At 32.8% G+C, this 13,752-nt stretch overlaps 3 protein-coding genes across 3 annotated transcripts in view; all 3 read right to left on the bottom strand.

The window, feature by feature from the left end:
- The window catches only part of LOC126707036 (beta-galactosidase 15-like), a 28,933-nt gene extending 23,194 nt beyond the window's left edge, over window positions 1–5,739 (bottom strand). Inside the window, exons 1-12 of the mRNA XM_050406623.1 lie at window positions 5,563–5,739; window positions 4,942–5,037; window positions 4,721–4,833; window positions 4,558–4,624; window positions 4,354–4,446; window positions 3,985–4,128; window positions 3,775–3,863; window positions 3,585–3,690; window positions 3,375–3,462; window positions 3,008–3,126; window positions 2,748–2,915; window positions 2,458–2,644 (exon numbers count right to left, since the gene is read on the bottom strand). Of these exons, the coding sequence (XP_050262580.1) occupies window positions 2,458–2,644; window positions 2,748–2,915; window positions 3,008–3,126; window positions 3,375–3,462; window positions 3,585–3,690; window positions 3,775–3,863; window positions 3,985–4,128; window positions 4,354–4,446; window positions 4,558–4,624; window positions 4,721–4,833; window positions 4,942–5,037; window positions 5,563–5,739 (1,447 nt within the window). The remainder of the gene's footprint in view (window positions 1–2,457; window positions 2,645–2,747; window positions 2,916–3,007; window positions 3,127–3,374; window positions 3,463–3,584; window positions 3,691–3,774; window positions 3,864–3,984; window positions 4,129–4,353; window positions 4,447–4,557; window positions 4,625–4,720; window positions 4,834–4,941; window positions 5,038–5,562) is intronic.
- Window positions 5,740–7,832: 2,093 nt separating this feature from the next.
- On the bottom strand, window positions 7,833–11,216 carry LOC126705462 (beta-galactosidase 7-like). The gene is made up of 13 exons (XM_050404488.1): window positions 11,148–11,216; window positions 10,974–11,062; window positions 10,761–10,866; window positions 10,561–10,648; window positions 10,348–10,466; window positions 10,071–10,232; window positions 9,755–9,951; window positions 9,560–9,663; window positions 9,357–9,466; window positions 8,997–9,224; window positions 8,671–8,885; window positions 8,248–8,527; window positions 7,833–8,130 (listed from the first exon to the last, which is right to left on the bottom strand). Exons 1-13 carry the CDS (start codon window positions 11,214–11,216, stop codon window positions 8,023–8,025), a joined length of 1,875 nt encoding a protein of 624 aa, XP_050260445.1. The 3' UTR covers window positions 7,833–8,022.
- Window positions 11,217–11,416: 200 nt separating this feature from the next.
- Window positions 11,417–12,611, bottom strand: LOC126707035 (beta-galactosidase 15). Its single transcript, XM_050406622.1, has 4 exons — window positions 12,444–12,611; window positions 11,777–11,985; window positions 11,617–11,683; window positions 11,417–11,521 (listed from the first exon to the last, which is right to left on the bottom strand). Exons 1-4 carry the CDS (start codon window positions 12,609–12,611, stop codon window positions 11,417–11,419), a joined length of 549 nt encoding a protein of 182 aa, XP_050262579.1.
- Window positions 12,612–13,752: the final 1,141 nt, after the last annotated feature.

The following is a 13,752-nucleotide window of genomic DNA, read 5'->3' as shown; positions in this document are numbered from 1 at the left end:
CAACTCCAGACATATGGCTGTCCAATCTCTTGTACCTTCACTCTTCCAATCAGCCTTCTATCCTAGGTCCCTACACACCTAATTCTTCCTCTTTTCCCATACATGTCTCTACTCCTATCCCATCTGTCTCTAGTCCTAGTCCAGCTCCTATTCCTAGTTCCTCATCTCAGTCTCCCTCTCCATCTCCATCCCAATCTCAACCTATACACTTACCTACCACTTTACAACCTACTGCCTCAGCTCCTCCTTCCTTGCCGCTTGCTCTTCCACAAAATACTTCAGCTTCTACCCTCATCTCTACTCCAGCACCTATCAATTCCCATTCTATGCTCACCAGATCTAAGAATGGTATCACTAAGCCTAAACTTTGTTTTAAGGCTATGCTTGATTACTCTCATACTGAACCTCCATCCTACAAGGTTGCTTCTAAGTTTCCTCAATGGGTTCAAGCTATGGATGCAGAATTTTCTGCCTTGCAAAGGCAGAAAACTTGGTCTCTTGTTCCTGCTCCTATTGGCATCAATTTGGTGGGGTGTAAGTGGGTGTATAAGCTAAAATTACATAGTGATGGAACCATTGCTCGCTATAAAGCCAGATTGGTTGCAAAGGGGTTTCATCAACAGGCAGGTGTGGACTACACTGAGACATTCAGTCCAGTTGTGAAACCAGCTACAGTCCGGCTTGTTCTTTCAATAGCAGTGAGCCTTCATTGGCCTCTCCGGCAATTGGATGTCTCCAATGCCTTCCTCCATGGTTTTCTAAAGGAGGAAGTCTACATGGCGCAGCCCCCAGGCTATGTGGATCATGACTTTCCTCATCATGTCTGCCGGTTGCATAAATCTTTGTATGGCTTGAAACAAGCTCCTAGAGCCTGGTTTGACAGATTTGCCTCTCAATTGTTACATCTTGGCTTTGAAGCTTCCATGGCAGATTCCTCTTTATTTGTGTATCACTCTCATCAACTCATCATTTATCTCCTTGTGTATGTTGATGATATAATCATCACTGGCAACTCATCTTCCCAAGTCTCTCATCTAGTCACTGCTCTTAGTCAAGCTTTTGAGCTTAAGGATTTGGGTGCTCTTTCCTATTTTTTAGGCATTCAAATTATGCCTTCCAAATTTGGGCTTACCTTATGTCAGTCAAAATATGCCTCCGATGTGCTTCACAGGTTCCACATGGAGAATTCCAAGCCCACAAAGACTCCTTGCTGTCCTAATGTGCGCCTTACTCCTTTTGATGGTTCTGTTTTACCTGATCCCTCTGAATATAGGAGCATGGTGGGTGCTCTCCAATACTTGACTTTCACACGCCCTGATTTAGCTTTCAGTGTGCATCAGCTCTGCCAGTTCATGAATCAACCCACTACATCTCATTTGGAGGCAGCCAAGCGTGTTCTTCGTTATGTGAGGGGCACTTTACATTTTGGCATACATCTTGCTCCAGGTCCTCTCACCTTCTCAGCCTTCTCTGATGCAGATTGGGCTGGCGACCCCACTGACCGAAAGTCTACTACTGGCATATTGATCTTCCTTGGCTCCAGCCCAATTTCTTGGTCTTCCAAGAAACAATCCACTGTTTCCCGTTCTTCCACAGAGGCCGAGTATCGTGCCTTAGCTTCCACAGCAGCTGAGTTAGCTTGGCTTCGCACACTCTTCAAAGAACTTAAGTTGTTTCTTCCTCACATCCCCATACTTTGGTGTGATAACAACTCTGCTATTGCTCTGGCCTCTAATCCTGTGTTTCATTCCAGAACCAAACACATTGAGGTTGACTACCATTATGTGAGGGGCTGTGTTCTTCGGAGTACTTTGGGGATCAAGTTCATCTCTGGCCGTGACAATTTCGCTGATATTTTTACCAAACCCTTGCCTGGTCCCCATTTTCTGGTTCTGCGTCGCAAACTCTTGGCTGACACTGCCTCGAGTTTGAGGGGGGATGTTGAGAGTAGTTCCAGAAGAAGTACCAAAGGTCAACAGAGCATGCCCAACAGCTAGTTCCCAACGGCTACTTCAAGAATTCATTAGAACGATGCCGTTCTGGTTGCACGAAGACTATTGAATGTATTTAATGAAACGCTGCGTTTATACTTACTGAAACGCTGCGTTTTGTATATCTGATATTATCCATGTGCTACGCTGCATTTTGTTTAGCTATTGTTAGTTGGTTAGGCAGTCTGTTAGGAAGTTTTAACAGTTACTTAGTTCCTAATTTCTCTCCGCAATTTACGGATCAATCCCGTTAATTCTGGGATCTCTGTTGAGTCCGTGATTGATCCTTGTGTATATAAATATTGTACATCACAGTAATGAACAGTAAGGCAGTCATTCATCAGAATCTTTCTTCTTCTTTCTCGAACTTCCTCTCTTTTCTCTTTGAGCTTCTAGCTTCTTTCTGAGTGTTTTACTGTGTGAACACCATTGTTGTAATCTGTAAAGCTTGGATTGAATCTTTTCATCATGTACCACAAGTAATCACTCACATCAACAGTAGCTGCCTTTTGTTCAAGAAGCTTTGTGTCTGTAAAGCTTCCCTTTCCTGAGAGGGTGTCGGTCATGGATTCTGGTACCCAACTCCAAGAGAGTTTTGTAGAATTCTCAGCCCCATCTGATTTCTTTTCCATCAAAGAGGTCTGCGTGTTAACCTGTAGAGAATAACATACATAATTAGTATGGTTACGTACTTGAAAGACTTGTGGGACAAATAGAATTCACTAGACAAAAAGCTAGTCAATCCCTTTCTTTCACCTTTGCAGTGTTGTAAATTTCCTTGTTGCAACCATCAAGAATGCTAACAGACCAAGCAGGCACAAGATACTTGCCATCTTTTTGCAAATCAACATTAGCATCTTCCAGGTTCATATTGCTTAGGAAACAAAATTTTTGCCCGGTAGAATTGCTAACGTACGTAGTTAGCTGATAACAAAATTAATGTATCAATGTTACTCCTTTTACTTGGGATATAAAAAGATTAGAGAAACGAGTTTCAGTTCAATTCGGTCACCTACATCAGTTCCATTACCAATCTGCTTGGTTGATGAGGAGCTATTTGTGAGAACCTTCTCTCCCGATTTAATTGCTGCATGAAGTTGCTTAAGATGTCCCCACTTGGGCTGGTTTAAATTCCCTGAAATTTTTTAAAATGAGCATGAACAATCTATTGTGCAGACATGGTGATAATTGACTTCAGATCACTATTAATATTCATTTAGTTTAGGAGTTAAAAGTGTCTCAAAGAAAAGATTGACCTTGATGCAAATTAAAAATGCTGTTATACTTATTTAGTGCTGGAATAAGAAAATTTGTCTTCTTTGGTTCATTTGGAATAAAAAATAAGATGGAAAAATATTTTGTTTTATTTGATTCTTTGATTACCAAATTCATCAAGTGGTGCATGATATTCATATGATGTTACAATGAATGGCCCTCCTGATGTGCGTCCAAAGTTGGTGCCTCCATGATACTGAAGTGAAGGAAGTAAAAGAATGTGTCAATAAATTGAACTTAAAACTGCTCATTATGGAATCTCAACTGCAAGATACAAAGGTGCGAGAGTTTTGAGTTTGGATTAACAGAGTAATCAACCATGTAATAATTTTGAAAGACCCCTCCAGCTTGGAAAAAGCGTGCTACAGCAAATGCCACGTCTTCAGCAGCTCGATAGGGATCCTTGCCACCCCATGTCTTGTACCTTAAAGGAATTTACATACTAATTGAGCTCTGGTAGTACATCCAGGAAAAATAAAAAGAAAAAATGTAAAGCAAGAAGATTTACCAGCCAGTCCAGTTTTCTGTCCACATTTTGGGACTTTTTGGATTGTTTGGCTTAAAGTCATCGCAGTAGAACCCATTGCATGTGTTTATCTGTAAGAGGGAACAGGAAAATTTTGTTTTTTTTTATGAAATAAGTTACATCAACCTTTTCAACAAGTTTGATGCTATATACTACTAGATATGTTTCAATGAAGATAGAAAAATGAAATACCATGGATTGCGGAGCATCACTCTGCTGGCACATAATCCAAGGGACACCTATGTTGAGGGATAGAGCCATATTTGCACACCATTGAATGTATGATTTCCCTGCTTCTCCATAAGGTTTCATAATATTTCCATATTCGTTCTCTATCTGTGATGTTTGAAATTGAATTCAAATTCAGGAAAAAGGTTTATGCTAATTAGTATCAATGTTCTCCATTGGAATAGGAGAAAAGAAGAATAATCGTGTTGCTATAATTAGGTGATATTACAAATTTTATTACGTAAGTCAGCAATCACAAAAATGTAACTGCATGAGTTTGTAAACTTGTCTACTAAAATTGATAGTAGATTTAGCATTATTTTTAGATGAAACCTGTGCAAATATTATGGGACCTCCTTGTGGTGCAAACAGCTTTGCTTCTTTGCACAACTCCACTATCTTTGTAGTGAAAGTTTGCATTTCATCCTGCATGTTAAAAAAACATAGAATTTAGATTCGTGCTACCAAAATTCAATATGATAATTTCCATGGAACCAAGTTAGAACAAATATGAGGCAAATTTATTAAAGCCTTAACCTTGAAAATTTTATTGTCTGTCCTCAGTTGAATGCCCGGCAAATTATGTAGCCACACGGGGAAACCTCTGGTGAGCAAAAATTAAAGATGTGTATTTAAGTGACACTTCTTTATTAGGTACTTAGTTAAGTTAGAAAATTTACAAGACGCACAAAAGGTTTACCCATAATTCCATTCAGCACAAACATAGGGACCAATTCGCAGAAAGGCATATAGTCCAGCTTCTTGAACTAGTTTGAAAAACTTTATGAAGTCTAGTTTTCCCGAGAAATCGTACTAGGACATAGCGAAAAACGAATATCAGAACAAATGGTTGGGCTTGAAAGTTTAATTCCTTGAGATAAAATTGGTGTTTAAAAGCTAAAACTTAAAACCAATGCCGACCTTTCGGCGCTGGGGCTCATGCTGGTCCCAGAACACATATGTTTCAATTGCATCAAGTCCACCTTCTTTTGCCTTTTGAATCAAATCCGGCCACATCTGTAACCAGCATGGAGATTGTATATATTATGTTGTAAAAAGTATATGGAAACATCTTTCCCACACCACACATTGGCAAAGCAAGCTTAAGTTACTTTCCGTAGCTACATAGTTTATAGGTGTAAGTGTAACAAATGAAATCCTATACTTTTGAAACTATGAGGTTTTGATACATGATCAATTTCAATTGCATCAAGTTTACCTTCTATCAAACCACTTCAGCAAAAAGTCTAAAAACACACACTCTTGCACATACTTTGTCATAATTAGTACACATGTCAAGTACTGATTAGATTGACTTTTACAAGTATCAATGGTGGTTCTCATGTGTAAGTGATGTAATACAATCACATATTGAGAAATGTGTAAGTTATGTTAAAATGTGTTGACAAAATGTGTGTCCATATAAAAACCGATATATAAGTCGAGTTCTAAAAAGAAAATAAAAACAGTAATTCATTTGGGTTTTCCAAGACAATGTCATTCTAGAATTTACTCCAAAAATAATAGAGAAATTTAGGATACCTCTGGGGTGCTGCGTGTATAATGAATTGAACCAGAAAAAATAACTCGCCTTTCACCATTGATAATAATGGCACTTGAATCATAGGAAACACTTGTGCCTGCTGCTAATACTGAAAGACATGAGCATAGCAAGGCTAAAATAGGTAGAAGTTTATTGTTAATCCAAATGCATTGCATTTTGATCCCTGACTATAACTACACCAAAAATGTGTAGCTGAGACCAGATATTTATATCACAAGCAAATGTCTATATAAGGAAAAATTATTAGGTCTGTCAAGAGAGTTACTAAAGTGGTTCTCTTGGTACTACTAACCAATAAAACACTCTATTATGCAAATATTCATCACTTAGTGGTTCTTTATTTATAACTCTTATTCTGCTTAAGAATCTAACTCACGCATTTGTATAAATGGCATTATTTCAGTGATTAGGAGGACCACTTCAACAACCCTCCCAGAGGAGAACAAGTGTAGGTGAAAGCTGATTGAACACAATTCAAGGATAGCCAATGACTCGTTCAGAGGTTTTAAATTTCAATTCAACCAAGTAAAACTGTTTAGTTCTTGCGTAATAGACTCCACCCACATGGTTAAAAATTGCATTGGACCGTGGTCAAGGACTAGATTTATGTTGCCTTGCTTCCCTGAATCACAGCTTTAGAATTACAAGAATTGTTTCCCACTTGTAATATTGTATTGATTAAAAAAAAAAAAAATTGGTTAAAGAATGAGGCCAATATCTTTGAGAAATTTATTTATCAAATGAGAAAGTTTTGCTACAAACTTGATTGTAGCCAATAGTTATAACTCCACTTATATTTTTTATATTAGATGTGAATATTGATAAATCAACCATTGGAATTCATTTTCTTCTTATATTCTTCATGCTAGTAAAATTTCCAAAAAATCAAAAATTAATAGTTATATCATCAATCAAATATTTAAATTTCAAGTTCTTGTTGTCTAAAATTATGCATAAAAAATAAGTTTATGGATTGAATAGTAAATAACATCCAATTGACACAAAATTTGACATGCGCATTAAGAATATAAAAAATATATAATCTAATGATTAGATTTTCAAAATATATAATCATATTAATGTTTTAATTGAGAGTTATAATCACTAGTTACAACCATTTTTTTTTTTTTTTTTGGGAAGAGTTACAACCAACTGAACCAAGTTTGTATACAAACTTTTTCCATTATCAAATTTGAGCGGTATTAATTTCACAATTTTTATCCACAAATTTAGCATCATAATCTTCCTTAGCAAAATCTTTGACAACATATATATCCAGAGAAATACAACAATGATTAGAAGTCTTTTTTATTATTCCATAAAGTTATTTGTAAAATATGTGGCTAAATAGTTATGGAATTTCATGCTTTGAGAAATTTTTCCATTAGAGTTATGAGTGTGGTTATTTTTTATTTTTTATTTTTTAAAAGGATTTGATTGAATCACAAAGATGATAAAGTACCTCCAAATATATCACTTTCAACCATTAAATTTAAGGGTAAATTTAATGGTATTTTTGACTCTTGCATCTCAAAATAGATTTTTTTACTTTCCAATAATGATTAAGAAAGTTAAATTACAAATTACATCGTTTAACTTTAACATGTTTCATTTTTTGTCCCTATAGAATTTTATTTTTTCATTTCAATGGAATCCTTGTTGATGCCTCATTTTATACCAACTTATGATTTAGGTTTCTATATTTAATGTAGACATTCTAATTCTAGTTTGTACTGATCTATATCAGAGTTTTGTGATCCTATCTATGAAAAACCCCAATTTTTAACTTCAAAAAAAAAAAAAAAAAAAAAAAAAAAAACCCCAATTTTTACCATAATAATTTTGGCTCGATGACAAGCCCAACTGTTCAGTTCCTAAGACTCAAAGCCCATTTCAAGCCCAATCCCTGATTTCCTAAAACTGCTAAAGGTAATAGGAAGCTGCTTTGATACTGTAATTTTTGTAAGGGAAATAAAGTAGAAAACCAATTAATGGAAAATTATTTACCTTGTTGAAAACTCCAATACCCTTTTGTAGAAGAATAATTTCGTGAAGACCTCTATTAGTTTGATCATATTTAACAATGATTATATTTTAATTGGGGTCACTGACTCTTTGTGTTACATTTGTCTGATAAATTGTAAAATAAATTACTGCAACTGCATCAGAAAAAATCTTGTTTTAAGATAAATCAAGTGATATAGGTAATTTTCATATTGCAGAGGAAAACAAAATCCCACAAGAAATATAACACATAAAAACGATTTCAATTACTAATTTATTTAACAAAGTAAACAGTACTAAATGAGGAAATTGAACTCCCTAACCATAACACCCTAACCCTAACTACCAAACAAAACCACATAATTTATGACCCAAGACCCTTTTTTTTTTCTGAGAAAACCCAAGACCTAAAACTAAAAACTTAAATAAAAAATTTAGCACACAGCCTCCACAGCTAGTCTTTTGGGGACTCCACCACAATCTACTGTTCCAAATGTCTCTTCAGAAACCTCAATTGAGCAAGTGTTCTTACCAACACATGCCTACAAAATTAAAACAAAAATTTGGTTAATATTATATAAACTTCACATGAAAATGAATATATATATATATATATAAGTAAAAGATAATAAAAATAAACATCTAAAAAATTTACATACATTTTGGAGGATAGACAATGCATCTTTTGTTGCTTCACAGCTACCTTTTTGAAACGATCCACAGGTACCTTGTGGAGTACCAAAACTAGCAAATTTAATTGATGAAATTGGACGTTCATTGCATGACAATTCCAATGTATTATTACTCTCATATGCATTGCCACACGCACTTCCAATTGTGATTGTTTGAAAATTGACAAATGATGGGTTACCACCAAATTCCTCAAACAATACCAATGTATTCTCATCATCTTTAATTAATGATCGTGGAACATGATACCTATAACCAAAAAAAATTACATGTTAAAATTTAGAAAGAAAAAAAAAATCAATTTTCAAAATCTCAAAATATAAAAATATAAAAATTATATATATATATATATATATATAAAAAAAAAAAAAAAAAAAAAAAAAAACTCTCACCATCTTTGTGTAGCTTGGCCACAATTGGTTAAACATTTTGAGCTACCATATGTACCACGATAATCACAAACTTCAACATCACAACCATCCTCATCGGCAAGATAGGTTGGCCAATATCGCCCAATATTAAAGCCATTAACCCAAGCAAAACCTTTACCCATTCCTTGTAAATCTAAAACTATTGGATCTGTGCCCAAAGGAGCTTTAAATGTGGCCTGAAAAAAAAAAACATATATATATATATATATATATATAAGTAAATAACTTGAATAATACAACAATAAAACAAGTAAATAGTAGTATTTTTTTTTTTATTGTACAATTACCTTGTACCAAGTGAAATTCCTATTGATAGGAAATTGTTGGGCTTGCCATTTCGAAGCTTGGTATGAATCCAAATCATAAAACTTATCTTCCAACCCATTCAATCCAACCTTGTAAGTCCATTTATATGAAGATAAATCTTTAATAATTGTCTCATCTCCTTTTTGTACTACCAATTGAACAGGTCCAGGAAGGCCAGTTTGTATCATGTCAAACATTGGCCCATAATTCTGTTTACATTAAAATTATTAAATTAAATTAAACAAAGAGATGGTTTCTCAAAAAAAAAATTAAACAAAGAGACACCAAAAATCAAACTTTAATCCATATAAAAAATTTATAAAATAAAAAATCAAACTTACTGCTAGACCGACAGTAACACTAAGCAACGCAATTTGATTTCTTCCTGGATTTAGTTGCACCTTTTGCTCAAATACAGAATTAGAAACTCCATACTTGGCCCATTCAGATCCTAATTTCAATAAAATTAAAATAAATAACCATTTAAACTCGCAATTAAAAGTTGAAATATTAAAAATAGTTAAAGAATCGAATCACTTATTACCAATATATTTTCCATTTACATATGCATGAATGATTTGTCCGCTGCCATTTACTTTGAGGGACATTTCAAGACTCCAAATTGGATCATATTCTTTAATATCCACACTATTAATTTTAAAAAAAAAAAAAACTGATTAATAAAAAAATTGATTAATAAATGAAAAAATAATAAATAAATAAAAGTTAAGTCGTTTACCTTGTAATGTACCACAAATAATCACTAGTGTCATTAGTAGCAGCTTTTTGATCAATGAGTTGGTGTGCAGAAACATATCGTTTTCTTTGAAATATAGTATCCTTAAGAATCTCAGGCCTCCACGACCAACTAAGAGTTGCACCTTCATTCTCAGCTTTGTTTGCTGCCTTTAACATCACTGAAGTTTGAGTATTCACCTATAATATAATTATTATTCTATGTTAGTTAATCACAAATATTATTCTTTTACTATATCATAAACACTTTATAATAAATAAATAAAAGACAAGTATAGTATATATTATATATAAATTACCTTTGCTGTATTGTATACTTCATTTTTACAATCTGGAAGGATGGTAACAGACCAAGCTGGAACCATAAATTGATTCCCTTGAAAATTGATTGTAGCATCGGTGGTACTGTTTGCATTCCCCAAAAAACAACTTGAAGATCCATTGGTTGCATATATAGTGGCCTAATTCAGATATATAATATGTCAAATTTTTATACAAAAATACATATTTTTATAGAGCATTCATTAGCATGACTCATTTTTATATTGAATAAATAAAACGGTACTTATGTCTTACCGAAACAGAATTGTTGAAGTCAATGGTAGAAACATTCCCATGAGTAAGAGTCATCTCCATTGACTTCAAAATGGCATGCAATTGTTTCAAGTGCCCCCATTTTGGTTGATTTAAATTTCCTGTGATTTTGATAAATTAAGAATTATATAATTTATTTAAAACTATATATGTATAAAAATTGAAATCTTAATGTAAAATAAAATATATAGTTACCATATTCATCAAGAGGAGCATCATAATCATATGAAGTGGTAATGTAGGGGCCACCAGCTGTGCGACCAAAATTAGTGCCACCATGGTACTAAAGAAAAACAACAATCATTTTCATCAGTTGATAGTTCATTAATTTGTAATAAATAAATGAACATATTCATTCGAAATTTCAAACTCAATAATTAATAATAAGTACTAACCATATAATAATTTTGAAGTGTGCCTCCATTTTGGAAAAATCTTGCTACAGCAAAAGCAACATCCTCGGCGGTTCTGTGTGGATCTTTGTCACCCCAACTCTTAAACCTATAATTAATTCATAAGAAAATTTTAAAAATATATTTTAATTAATCACATTAATACATGAAAATTATTATTATTATTTAACTAAATACAAAGTATAATATACTCACCAGCCAGTCCAATTCTCAGTCCAGATTTTGGGACTATTAGGATTATTTGGAGTGAATGAATCACAGTAGAATCCATTGCACGCATTGATCTAATAAATGACAAAGTTAATTAGTAAATTCTAAAACTACTATATAGTTATTTATAATATATATAAAAAATACAATAAATACTACCATTGGTTGTGGAGCATCGCTTTGTTGACACATAACCCATGGAACTCCTACTTGAAGTGATTCAGCCATATTTGCACACCAATCAATGTATGCTTTTCCAGCATCCCCATAAGATGTCATTACATTTCCATATTCATTCTCAATCTAAATAAAAATAAAAATAAAAACAAATTTTAGTACAACAAATAATTGGATCACCGGAAGAGAAACCATAAAGATGTATGGTAAATATTCATATCTCATGGAGAGAAAAACTAAAATAACTAAATTCAGCTATATACCTGAGCAAGGACAATTGGACCTCCTTGTGATGCAAAAAGCCTCTCGTTTTTTACCATATTAACTATCATGGTTGTAAAATTTTGCATCTCATTCTATTTATTAAAAAAAAAAAAAAAAAAACATATATATTAGAAAGTACACATAAAATTAATCATAACAATAATCCAATGAGAATTATAGAAGTTACCATAAATACACTATTTGCAGTCCGAAGCTCAATACCAGGCATGTTATGCAACCAAACAGGTAACCCTCTAGGAAATTATTAAATCCATATTAGAAAATTTTAATTATCACAAGAATAATAAAAGATGTTATGACGTTAAAAAAAGAAAATTAAAATATACCCATAGTTCCATTCGCCACAAATATAAGGGCCAATACGAAGAAAAACATAGAGTCCTTCATCTTGAATGGTTTTGAGAAACCTTATGAAATCAAGGTTACCAGAAAAATCATACTGGCGACGAGATGGCTCATGAGCATTCCAAAACACATAAGTCTCAATCATATCTAGTCCACCTTCTTTTGCTTTCTTTATTAGGTCAGGCCACATCTAAAAAGTCACAAATAAAGTACATGTTAGAATCATAATCGGTAAAATTTTACTAATAAGTGGTTACAAAAACTCTACTTTCAAAAGGAGCAATCAATGAATGTGTCATTCCTAACTAGAGGAGTAAATCCTAACGCTAATTAACATCTATACATAGATGAATATGGCTTAGTCACTTATGCATCACCATCTAGTTAAGGTACACATCTTTTCTTTTCTTTTTTTTTTAATGAATATATATCATGGTAGGGTTTGAACTATGACCCACTACAAGTTTACTCTAAACTATGACCTATTTGAGAAAATAATCAACTTAACGCACAACATGTGGTAATTCGTTAAATTTTTTTTTATAAAACAACCCAAAACTGAAAATTCACAAGGATATTACTAATGTTATTCATATCATATATATATTAGCAATTCATGATAGTAAACAAAATAAAATAAAATAGTACCCCAGGAGTGCTTCGAGGGTAATGAATTGAGCCAGAAATCAAAACCCTACGTGCGCCGTCAATGGTGATTGCTCTTCCATCATGAGAAACCTCATAGGCAGAAGTGCAAAGAGCGAGGAGGAAAAAACAAAAGCAGATAGCAGAGAAAATTTTTTGTGAAGCAGCCATGTTGCTGTGAACGATTGATTGCTATGATTGATTCATGAATCACCTATTATATTTATAGTGGCCTAGGAGGAAAATCTTAACAGAAGAATCCTAGTGTAACTCTATTGTTATTATCCAATATCCATAATATTATCCAGCTAAGATATGATAAATAAATTTCCCCCTAAATCTCGTTTCAATTAAGTACGGTAACAAATTTTATAAGTTGATAAAAAAAAAAATCTTAATTTGTTTCAATCCAAATTCTTCATCTAATCTACTCAAACGTTTTCTCATATTGTCACCTAATTAATTGTCATGCATATATTTTAGGTTTTTTTGTTCACTATACCTTTTAGTTGATAGAGAGTTTAACTTAAACCCAAGCCTTCCACAACTCTCATATTGTACGTAAGTTATTTTTTTATTAAAAAAAGAAAAAAGAAAAAAAAAAAAAAAAAAAAAAAAAGGAAGTTTAGTATGGTTACAAAGTTATCCCATAAAAGCTTTCTCAAAACAAAATAAAAAAGCTTATCCCATAAAAAACTATAAATATACGTGAAGTCTGAAAACAAATTGATATCATCAACAATTAAGCTTTTGAAGTATTTTTAACAAAAAGAACCTCTTTAAATAAATCTTCTTAAAAAAAAAAACTTATTTAAATAAAATAAACATAAGTTGTTTTGTTATTATCAACTTCTTTAAATAAAGTAACAATAAGTAGTTGTTTATATCAAATTCTTCTTTTTTGGATAAATAACAAACTAAGCTGCGAACATTAGTTTTAGATAAAGTAATAATAAGTATCAAATTTTTATGTTTTATGTTTTTTTTTTTTTTTATTATTGTTATTTTTTTAAAAAAAATATGTATCCTACTTGGTTTGTGCCATACAAACCAGCCAAAATTACGTTTTGTTCGATCAATCTCATATTGCTCTCTCCTTTAGAATCGTTCTCAAATTGCTTTTTTTCTTTTTCTTTTTCTTTTTTTTAATATTCTCAAATTGCTCATAATCCGCATCAAATACAACTTCCAAAACTAATTAGATAAAGCGTGAATACAAAAAATTCTAATTAAAATGAATTACAAGGACAGCTAATTTGATAAAACCTAAAACACCTAAACAAAAAAGAGAATACGCATAAAAGGGAGAAGA

Source organism: Quercus robur, chromosome 11, assembly GCF_932294415.1.
Source record: "Quercus robur chromosome 11, dhQueRobu3.1, whole genome shotgun sequence".
Taxonomy (NCBI): Eukaryota; Viridiplantae; Streptophyta; class Magnoliopsida; order Fagales; family Fagaceae; genus Quercus; species Quercus robur.
This window is presented reverse-complemented; position numbering and strand designations above follow the sequence as displayed.